Source organism: Bos taurus, chromosome 10 (assembly GCF_002263795.3).
Source record: "Bos taurus isolate L1 Dominette 01449 registration number 42190680 breed Hereford chromosome 10, ARS-UCD2.0, whole genome shotgun sequence".
Classification (NCBI taxonomy): Eukaryota; Metazoa; Chordata; class Mammalia; order Artiodactyla; family Bovidae; genus Bos; species Bos taurus.
The window spans coordinates 21,862,354-21,873,161 of record NC_037337.1 but is presented as its reverse complement, the minus strand read 5'-3'; the positions used below and the strand labels follow the sequence as shown (position 1 = coordinate 21,873,161).

General features: G+C 54.5%; 1 protein-coding gene across 2 annotated transcripts; it reads right to left on the bottom strand.

The window, feature by feature from the left end:
* Positions 1 to 1,134: 1,134 nt before the first annotated feature.
* On the bottom strand, positions 1,135 to 10,587 carry AJUBA (ajuba LIM protein). Of its 2 annotated transcripts, none has more exons than XM_024997545.2 (8): positions 7,237 to 7,315; positions 6,629 to 6,730; positions 4,917 to 4,984; positions 4,733 to 4,795; positions 3,904 to 4,034; positions 3,769 to 3,820; positions 2,881 to 2,949; positions 1,135 to 2,433 (listed from the first exon to the last, which is right to left on the bottom strand). In XM_024997545.2, exons 5-8 carry the CDS (start codon positions 4,020 to 4,022, stop codon positions 2,308 to 2,310), a joined length of 366 nt encoding a protein of 121 aa, XP_024853313.1. In that variant the 5' UTR covers positions 4,023 to 4,034; positions 4,733 to 4,795; positions 4,917 to 4,984; positions 6,629 to 6,730; positions 7,237 to 7,315; the 3' UTR covers positions 1,135 to 2,307. The 2 variants fall into 2 exon arrangements, with proteins under 2 accessions (XP_024853313.1, NP_001179446.1); NM_001192517.1 differs by lacking the exon at positions 7,237 to 7,315 and adding an exon at positions 9,508 to 10,587 and having other exon boundaries at positions 1,886 to 2,433.
* Positions 10,588 to 10,808: the final 221 nt, after the last annotated feature.

Here is a 10,808-nt window from a genome sequence, read left to right as displayed (position 1 = left end):
AACTTTAATTTTTACAAAATTGATATGTCTTTGCAAGCCTTCACTGAATAATTGTGAAAGTTGATCATATTTATTGCCACAAAAAAAAAATGCATTTGAAAAAGGAAACTTGCACAGTCAACAATATTGGACCAAACTAAAGAATAAAACTTATTAATAAAAAATATTTAATACTAGTCATTGATGACAAAAGTTTCTCTCTCTCTACAAATGCCAACTGGTATAAATTTTTAAACTATGGAACAAACAATTTACTATATTATTATTTTGATTGCATGTAGTTTTAAAAATCAACCTGACCAAAAAAAAAAATCAATCTGACAAGAAGTTTATGCTTTAAAAAAAAGTAAGTAAATACCATCTAATTTGCCAAAGTGCAACCAGCGATATTTAACTTGTTACCTCAGGAGCCAAATGTGGAAACCTGATTTAGTACAGGATTTTGTATTTGGTCTGGTAAACAATTTGTTTTACGTGTGGGAAAACACTTTGTCCTGTTGCCATTAGCCCTCTGCCTCCTTGTTCTGGGTAGGTCAGAAATCACAGCCATCAGCAGGTTTTTCATATTTATCAACCTCTCGAGAGAGTGCTTGATTCCACCTCTATTAATTGTCATTAGTTTCACATGCTATTCTGAAGAACTCCCTTCCATATGCAATTGGGGCCATGTGAATAGGAAATTGAGAAATATCTGATATTTCCCCTTACTTTGTCATAATCCAGAGCAACCATCATTTGACCAGTAAAGCAACACAGCATGTGCAGCAGCTAGACACACGGACTCTAGAGTCAGGTGAGTACGCTGAGTGTGAATGCTGGTCCCCTAACTTACAAACTGCTGGTACTGGGGAAAGTCACTTAAGCTTGTGAAGACCCAGGATGCAAGTATAAATCACAAAGAAAACCAGCATCTTTCTTCACCCTTTCACTTTCTACTGCTGTTGTCTGTACAACCTTTGTTAGTCAACTGAATAGGCCACATGCTTGTTTGTTGAGAATATATTGATTGGCCTTTTAATAGAACGAATGTAGTAGACAGACCTAGGCATCAAAATCATATTGAGTTGTATTTTTCAAGGCATATAATTTGGAAAAGAATATTGGATTAAGAAACACAAAAAATGATACACGAAATGTTTGTACCAATTATATTTATTGCTGGAAACTTTATACTTAAAAAAAAAAAAGTTTGGGATGTCCCTGGTGGTCCAGTGGTTAAGACTCTGAGCTGCCAATGCAGGGGCATGGGTCTGATCCTCGTGGGGGAACTAATCCCACATGCCACATGGTGTGGTCAAAAAATTAAAAAAAAAAAAAAAAACATTTTGTTTAATGTTTGAAAAGTAGGTTAACATAGAAAAAGATATTATCCACAAAGGTAAGAAGCAATCCAATCATTTACAAAGTGCTGCAAATCTGATAAATTTATGTTGCTGATAACTCAAGAGTACTCTTTGATAAAAAGATATAAATCTGAAATACCCAAGAACAGAACAGAACAACGAAATGGCTATAAAAATACCCAAAAGAGAACTCAGTTTTTGGCAACCTGGTCATTAAGAGAAATGAACTTTAAGTAAACTTTCAGTGAATTGATTTTAAGAGGTCTAGCCAAACATTAGAACCAAGAGTTTTGCCTCTCTGGCTCCCAGAACCTCAGAGCTTGGGAGCTGCAATGGACAATCCTGGTTCCCTCTAAGAGGCAGCAGGTCCAGAGAGATAAGCTACTTCTAATGAACCAAGTGTAACAGTCACTAAGGAGAGAGTGTGTGTGCACACAAATGCATACTAGAGACACAGACCAGAATCAGACCTTTAGAAAGTACTGGAACCCACCTGTATGTGCCCGTCACATGCTACAGCGCAGTCTGCACACATGGAACGAAGGCCAGTCACCCCTACCATGGCAACTAGAGGGCTCCTCCTCCACATCCATTTGGAATGTCTTTTTTTCTAAGAAAAAAATTATGTTTGGCTGTGCCAGGTCTTAACTGCAGCACACGTGATCTTTGATCATCACTGTGGCACATGGGATCTTTAGTTGCAGCACGCAGGATCTTCAGCTGTGGGATCCAGTTCGCTGACCAGGGCTCGAACCCAGGCCCTCTGCGAGTCTTAGCCACTGGGCCACTAGGGAAGTCCCCCATTTGGAATGTCTTGATCTTTGGGTCTCTGGCCGTTGGGGCCCTCCCTAGGGGACTCTCCTGCCAGGCCTGCAGTGCCTTTCTTGCCTTGGCTGGCCTCAGAGGGGCCCACTGGCCAGAGGAATTTGTCAGTGGTGGTGTTGGCAGCAGTAGTGACTACATCTCAGATATAATTGGCAGGGGGCTGCCGGGCACTGAGCCTCTGCATGTGACAGCCGTGGCAGAGCAAGTGCCCATCTAGAGGGAAGCAGCAGCAGCCTTCCTCATCACTCAGCTGCATCCGGCAGTCCTAGGAAAGAAAGACACCTAGTTCAACTCAGCCCGGGCACCCTGAACATCTGGGGAAGTCTGCCTTGTGCAGCACTGAACTCCCAGTGACTGGAAGAAAGCGGGTGGGGTTGGAGGGGATGAACACCCAGAGAAACCTGGGGAAATACCGCAGCTGGACACCAGGTGTCGCTGCTACAGCAGAAATAATGAGACAGGATCCCATTTCCAGCTGTTACCAGGAGTACCTTGTTTTAGGAGTCTTGACTCTAAGTGACGCCTGATTTAGAAAGGACTAAAGGACCAGGCCCAGAGAGAGTGGCTGAAGGGTGAGACAGAGACTAGAGATGGGTCAGAGCACCTTCCTGGTTTCCCACGGCCTATACCTGTCCTACAGACAACGACAGTTTTCAGACTTCACTCCCCCAGCCCCATTCCAGCTCTGGGTGCCCCGGCCCCTGACACTGACCTCGCAGTGGTAGCATTCAAAGTGATAATCTCGGTCCATGGATATCACCCTCACGATGTCCTCACAGCCCTGAAATAATGCACACCCCCGTGGGCATGAAAGCAGCTTGACAACCCCAGCTTCGCCCTCCCCACCTGGCCCCCTCCAAACGAAAGATCACACAGAGGCCTCCAGATCCTCTCTGCCTCCATCTGTAGCTTTTTCCTCTTTTGGCTGCACTACTGGGCACACTGAACTTCTCCGACCAGGGATCTGTTGCACCTGAGCCCCTTGCAGGGGAAGCTCAGATTCCACTGGACCACCAAGGACATCACCCTTCTGTAGCTTTGCGATGGCCTTTGCAAACCCTATGGGAACTTTCCCCTTCCCCGTCCTTGGCGCCACCTCCAGAAGCGCAGTGTCCCCTCTTGGAGCCTCCCCTCTGTCTGGGGGCTCAGGCCTTACAGAGGGAAGGGGCATGCAGCATAAGTAAGTTAAGCCGGGGACGAGGAGACCCTGCAGGGTCTGGGTCCTCACAGGCTTTTGGCATTTTTCCCACGGCACACAGTGTAAATCATGGCTGACCCCTTCCTAGCAGCCCTGAGGATTCTTCCCCACCTTTTCCCAGCCCCTACATCTGGGAGCTGGTGACCTTGACTTCAGAGAAAGTCTCCTTCTCTGGACTGGGAGAAAAGAGATGAAGCCTGGGCCCAGCGAGGCTGTCGGACAAGTCCAGGCCCGGATGTTGGGGTCAGGGTGATGACCCAGAGAGCAGAGTCACACGGGAATCTTCGAGGAGTGCATTCCTCAGCACCACCGCCTCCCATGAGAGGCCAGGCAGCCAGTCCCCAGTCCCTCCCCAGAGGCGGCAGCCCTGGCTGCCCTGTAGGAGAACCCAGACACACTGACCTCTGAGGGGAGGATGGGTTGGCCACAGGCTGCACACTTAGGAGCGTAGCTTCTGTAAGGGAGAAGACAGAGGTGAGCCGAGGTAGGGGGCTCCCTGAGCCGGGTTCCACACCGCAGCCCGCGGGCCGGACTCACTTGTGGTAGTCGGTGACACAGTACACCTGGTTGGAGAAGTCCACGGTAAAGGGAATGCCATCCAGGCATTTGTTGCAAACGATGCATCGGAAGCAGCCGGGGTGGTAGGACTTTCCCATTGCCTGGAGGATCTGGTTCATGGGGTGGGCGGAGAATCAGTCTCTGCTCTTCAGCTACTGATGAGGCTCCCTGCTGCTCCCCCTAACCTCATCCGAGCCCCTGCTCTCCTCCCTCCACTGTGGAATCCAGGAGGACCAAGCAGTCTTAAAAATGGATGCAGAAACGCTGAAAAACGTCTTAGGGAGCATCCAGGCCAGTGTTTCTCAGCCTTGGCTGCATATCAGGATCACACAGGGAGGATTTTAAGCCCATCCGTGCCTGGGTCCCACCCAGAAGTATTCACCACAGTCTCTGGAGATGACCCAGCCCTGGTATTTTCTTCTGTTCTTCCCAGGTGATCTACTAGGCTGCCAGGGCGGGGAACCACCAGCCAAACCAACTCCTCCTTACAGAAAAGAAAACTGAGCTTCAACTGATCTCAGCCAGTAGCAGAAAGGGGATTAAGACTCAGGACCCCATACTCCAGGCTCAGGCGGAGGGCGGGGCTGTGCCTGCAGAGTTAGGGAGGGGCTCGATGGCAGGCTGAGCAGTCCAGACTTGATTCCACAAGCAAAGAGAAGCCACTATAAACAGTTGTTTGGGCAAAGAATAGGATGCAAGTGATTGCTGATGGGTTTCTCCCCCCACTTTTTCTCAGGATCCATTTAGTTCCTGATTCCGCCCCTCGGCCCAGCAGCCTCACAGTCTCAGCTGAAGACAGTTTGCTTACCTTCTCCAAAATCAAGTGACCACAGACACAGCATTTCTCAGCTGCCTCCTGAAACCCTGAAAACTGGGAAGAGAAGACCAAGGGAGGGCATTACAGGCTGAGAACAACCTGAGGAGTGGAACCCCAGCTGGCCATAGAGCAAGGCGTGGGAGCCAATTCCAGACCCAGGGGACCTCTCACTCACCAGATAGTCTTCCTCACAGTACACAGAGCCATTGACGCTGTAGAAAGCCTTGCAGCGCAAAGTTCGCCCTAGAAGCAGCAGAGAAGACGCTGGAGTCTCTCCGGGGTCCAGCCACAGGGCATCCCCATGGCAGGGTCACTGCTCTCTGATGTTTCATGATTCACTTAAACCTGGACTTTAGCGCTTGTCCTCCTAACTGCTGTCTGCCCCACTTCCCCACACAAATACCCCATCTGATGCAATTCCCATTTGCTTTGGTCTCATTCCTGCCAATTCCCCACTCCTTTGCTATTACTTCTCCAGCTTCTGCCTCCTCACCAGTTTTCTACGGCCCTGCTTTACACGAGTGCCTTCTTCCCCAGTGTCTGGGCTTGCTCAGGGAGCCACCTGGGAGAGCAGAGCCCACCACAGGTTGGGGACAAGGTTCAGGGGCTCTGAACAAGATGCCATACGATGTGTTCAAACGCAATCACACTGTCATGGACTCTGCCCTCTGGGACCTTTCAACCCAGAAGCCTCCACACAGCTCTCCTCTGAGCCCTGTCTCCCAGGGATAAGCTCCGTGGAGGTCAGGACATACTGGAACTACCACTGGGGACAAAGTGCTTTGTTTGGGAGCAAAGTTGGCCCCCTTTCCTGCCACACTAGACTGTTTCCCCAATTTTAGAAGAACCCAGAGTCTCTGGGGTCAGAAGCAGCCCAGGATCTTCTGCAAGCAGACAAGGCAGGACGATTCCCCATGAAACCAACACCCAGGAACTGCTCCAGGGTGTCTAAATTATCAGGGATCAGGAGGAATGAGACCAGTGCGGAGAATGGGCAAGTTGCCCATATCTGCCCTCCTCTCATCAAAATCTCCACTTCCAGCTCTCCCCAGTGGTTCAGAAAAGTTGATTTAGAAACTTGTGAGACACAAGGGAGTAGAAGGAGGGAAACAGACATTCCCAGAAGAGGCTCCATAAACAGAAGGACAAATAGACAGATGAACCTAAAGAGAGCCAGGCAGAGGCTGGGAGTGGCGCGGAAAGAAAAGCTGAGTGCTGGAGTCAGACAGGCATAGATAGGAGATTAAAAGGTTCAGCAAAGGAAATCAGAGTGGGTAAGGGCGGGGGTTGGGGGTGGTAATGAGGGAGGTGAGGGAAGGCTGGGGAGTTGAAGCCACTGGGAGCACCCCCCTCCAGGCGGGCCTCCTGAGCTAACAGCAGCGGGCATTCCTGGAGCGTGATGTCATCAGCTTGGCATGGCCTGGTGGCCTGCACTCCAGCGAGGTGGCTGAACTCTGACCAGCCAAGAGAAAACCCCCCCTCTCCGCCCCCCACAGCTCCCCACTCCCCCAGCCCACCCCACCCTTCCCACATTCCAGTCTTTCACTGTCGCCCCAGGCAACTCGGGCTGCCCAAGACCAAGCCCCACCAAGGAGAGGCCAGAGGGCTGGGAGGGAGTCCAGCCTGGGCAAGCAGGAAGGCAGAAGAAAGGAGGAACAGAGCAAAGGAAACAGGCCGAAGAGACGGAGCGCTGACTCTGGCTAGAAAGCTGACCCGGCGTGCGGCGGGAGAGCCAGGTAGCGCACGGAGTAGGGGAGCAGGAAAGAAGGCGAAGGCCAGACCAGCAAATGCAGAGGCACAGCTCTGCTTTCCCTGGGCACTCATGCGTGTGTCCGCGCTCGAGGCCTCGGGCCTTGTCCAGAAGGTCTCTCTGGGGGCCGCACTCACCACAGGAGCAGCAGACAAAGCACTGGGTGTGATAGAGGCTGTCCAAAGCCTGACAGGCGTTGCTCTGCCCGTAGATGCCTTTGTTGCACTTGATACACGTGCCTGAGAGGAGAGAACAGCTTGTCAGCATCACATCCCACGCCCCCCGCTCAAACCCAGGCAGTCGCCATCTTTCCTGATGGCAGAAGACCACCAGCCACAACCTCTGTTTGATGGGCTCCATTCTGGGAAGAACGAGTAAATGGGACGCAGCCAGGGCTTGGCTGGACAGACTCACTCTTGTTGACTGATTAATCAACAGACATTATCTGAACATCCATTTAGCGCCAAGCAAAAACACTGTGCCCAGCACTGTGGAAAACTGGAAAAAGTCAAAGGTCTCCGGCTTTCAGACACTGGTTTCTGTAGGGGAGAAAAGACTAAAAAGGCAAGGTCGGATCCCTGGGGCACTGTGTAGACAGAGATGCAAGTTCATAAGGGCCCAGCAGCAGCCTGGAAAAAATGTCCTAGTGAAAGGAGGCCAGGCCCAGAAAGCCTCTCCAGGACCTCAGTTTCCCCATCTGTAAAATGAACTGCTGTTCAGTTACAGAAAGAGCTCTGCTCCATACCTCTAAGCCTCCAAAGATGGTGAGAAAGATGTGGCTCAGCAGAGGGCCCTGTGGAGACAGGGCCATGTGAGTGTGACTCCTCTGGGTAGGTGGCTGCTTAGAATGCAGGGTGTGTTCCAAGGATTGAGGGTTGCAGAGGAAGAGGGGGGAAGGTGGCAGAACCCCTAATGTCTCCCTGTCATCTTCTATAATAGAAGAAACAAAGCTGAACTGCTCTTCCCCAACATCTCTCCTAAGATACATAACACTAGGCTCTGGCACCCGCCTTTCCTGGGTGTGTTCTTCCCTCCTTCCACTCCCCAATTCCAGGCCCATGAGTGAGGGCCAGGGCTTGTCTTTGGGGAGCAGATCCCAACCGGCCCGCCTCACCCCTCACCCTGCCCCACCTCTCCCCCTCGGCACACTGCCACACTCCTTGCCTGTTGGGGCCCATCCCAATCTTTGCCCAGGGGCTTGGGAGCCCGTGCAGCAGCTGCAGCAACTGATGGGCCCAGGCCTGCCCTGCTCCCACCCACCCTCTGGCAGCTGGGCAAGGCTGGAGCCAAGGAAGAGGGCCCCTACTAGGCACAGGAGTGGGAGGGCAGAGTTAGGTTGGGGGTTCTGTCAAGAGGAGGCAAACTGACCCCTCCCTAGGGAGAGAGGTCCCTCCCCACCCACCCTCTGTAGGGAGGGGAGCTCTGCCTGCCAAGAGCATCGTGCCAGGGGGCCCTATTAGAGCCACTTTTGGGGGAAGCATTGGACATTATGGGAAGATGAGAGCCAACTGCTCAGGCATGTCCGACTCACCACCTCTAACCTAGCACATCCCACCTCTAAGTTCTTCCTGCCATTTTTACAGCAGTTTCTCCCAGCAACTTTCCTCCTTTTGGTTCCGATGGCTTAGCTGAGGAGACTTCTGTCCACCCATCAGCGGGTGTCCTGGCCTCAAAAGGAAACTGCTAAAAGGTTCCCTTGACAAAAGGGTTATCTGCTCTGGGCTTTCTCAGGTCGGGGCAAACAGGGAATGATTAGAGTTGAACTAAGCAGGGCCCTTTCAGCCTTTAGCCCCTGCTACTTCTGAACCTCCTCCCAGTCTTCCTTCCCTGGCTGGGTTCCTCTCCCTATTTACATTTCTAGCCAGAGTTCTAGAGCTTGGGGTCTACCGCAGGAACATGGATGGTAAGAAAGGTGAGAAGGCGCTGGGAACACTGAACAGGCTCACAGACCTGGGTGTGAGCCCTCCAACTTCTTTCTGTACTTCCTATCGCAACCAGATCCGCATTTTTTAATACAGTGAAGTGGTGTCTGTGGGTCTTGGCTAAAAGATCATTCAAGACCGCAATACCCTCCCGCAGCTGAGACGTACAATAGTTAATATTTCTTGAAGTTAACTGCGTCGGAAGAGGGGCAGAGACCAGATTTCTTTAGCAACAGAAAAGTAAGGATTCTGAGCAGGTTATGACCAAAACTGATGGCCAGGTTATTTCTGGCAGTTACACACGGTCGTCATCCATCCAGGGCCATCCAGGGGTGATGCCGTCCCGGGTGGTCAAGGCTCCTGCCCTAACTTCCGGATGATGGGAAAAATAGAAGCTGACTCCACTGGGTCTGGACTTAAATGCCCACGCACGCACGGAGCCAGCAGGACTGGGGCCAGCCAGCAGCAGGGTCCCTGCTTTCCGTCCAGGGTTTTCTTCCTCCCCCCAGGCTCCATTTCCCCGACAGCGGCCACAGCTCCGCGCGTGTTAGGAAGCAGGTCCCCAACCCCCTGCACCCCACCTCCGCCCAGCGTAGCGCGGCCGGCCCCGCCCGCGGGCACCTGGAGCGCCCGGGCAGGAGCCGGCACGCACGCTGCCCGCCCGCCCCGCCCCCCCACCCTCGCATTCCCCGAATTCCTGCGGGTGGAGCCTGGGCCCGGGTGGGGGCGCGGAGCGCAGGAGCCTGCAGGGGCACGGCCGTCGAGGGGGGAATATGAAGGGGGATGCTCTCACCGCCTCATTTGCCCCCCACCCCCCGCAAGGCCTCCTACCGCGAAAACACCCAGGCTCTAAAGCCTGAGGAACTGGGATTCACGAGATCATCGGGGCGGAGGTGGGGAGGGGAAAGCGGTGAATTTAACAGGAATAAGATGCCCGTGGTCCATTTGAAACCCACTGGGTGTGGGAAATTCCTCTTGCTTCTTTCCTAGCCCCGCGTCTCTGCCTCCGACTTCCCAGCGTCAGCCGTCGGGGCAACCGGCAACCGAATGAAGCGACCGGTCCTTTCCCGACCCTAACCACTTCTCTCACTCACCAAAGTAGTCCTCTCTGGACTCTGGCTCCCGTATCCGGGCCCGGGCGGCCTCTGGAACAAACGCACCCGGCGGCTCCTCGAGACCCGACGCCTCAATCCCCGCGGATTCTCCGCGGACGCCGGCTTCTCGCCCACCTGTGCCCACCGTCAGGCGCAGCAACGCTGTTAGTTCATCCTGGTATCGGGCGCCCGCGGCGCAATCCCCGTAGCCAGTCACCGAGTGTCGCCCGGGTTGCGCCCCTCTTCTCTCCAAGGGCCCTGTCGCTCCCACCCCGGCCCCGGCTAGAGCTCCCGGGCTGCCCAGGGCCGGGGGATACGAGTGGCGACTTTCCTGACAGCCGAACCCCGCGGGCCGATGAGCGCACAGTCGGTCCAGGGCAGCGTGGAGCTCGGGGTAGGCGGACGGCACCCCTCCAGAGGAATAGCCCGCCGGAACCCCGGCCAGGGGTGGGCCAAACAGGCATGGCCCGGCAGGCAGAGGGCTGCCGTGGCGCTGGTCGTAGCCCATGCTGATGCCGCTGGTACGGTTGCTGCAGGGTCGGCTACCTCCGGCTCCACCAGCCCCCGCCCCGTCCAGCAGCAGACTGCCCCGGGGACTGGACGGCTTGCTCGCGTCGCTGGCTGAGCTACTGGCGAAACTGGAGCGGGGGCTTAGGGCTGGGGCCGTGGTCTCCAGCCGAAAGTCGGGGGGCAACGACTGAGGTAGAGGCAAGGCCCGGGAGGGAGGCGGTCCCCCCGGAAAGGAGCCTTCGTAGCGCGGCACCTCAAAGGAGCCGCGCGGGTTCCGCTCAGCGTCCAAGGGGCCTTGCTCCCGGGCTGGCTCCAACGGCTCATCCCCAGGTCCCCCAGCAGCTCCACGGGGCCCTGATTTCCTTGGTCCCCCCAGCCCACTCAGGCGTCCCTTGCCCGGCCCGGGGGTCCCATCAGACCCAGACCGGCTAGATTCACCCTTTCTGCGGCCGAACTTCGCGCTGCCGGAGTCCGAGAGTCTTAACTTCTCCAGCAGGCGACTGGCTTTCTCCCCTAAACGCTCCATGCCCTCGGGTCTGGGGCGTCCAGCCCCCTCCCCGCCCGGCACCCTGCAGCGTCTCGGCGGCCGCTTCTCTTTCCCTGCGGCCGGACTCCGGATCCCGAGGGGCACAGGATAGGCACAGGGGTTTAGCGGGCGGTCCGGATGCCCGGCGCCAAGAATCCCGCAGCATCCCCCAGCGAGAGGGGTTTCGTCCCCCCGCGCATCAGGGGTTAAGCGGGGCTTAGAAGGGCCTACGGCCGCGGCTGTCCCGTCCGCAGGTCTATCTGTT

Excerpts from the sequence above, each read along its gene's own strand:
- AJUBA (NM_001192517.1), bottom strand. The coding sequence starts at position 10,543 with ATGGAGCGTTTAGGGGAGAAAGCCAGTCGCCTGCTGGAGAAGTTAAGA. Across the intron at positions 6,731-9,507 it reads GTCCAGAGAGGACTACTTTG|GCACGTGTATCAAGTGCAAC; the intron begins GTGAGTGAGAGA and ends CTCTCCTCTCAG. Across the intron at positions 2,434-2,880 it reads TTGAATGCTACCACTGCGAG|GACTGCCGGATGCAGCTGAG; the intron begins GTCAGTGTCAGG and ends TTTCTTTCCTAG.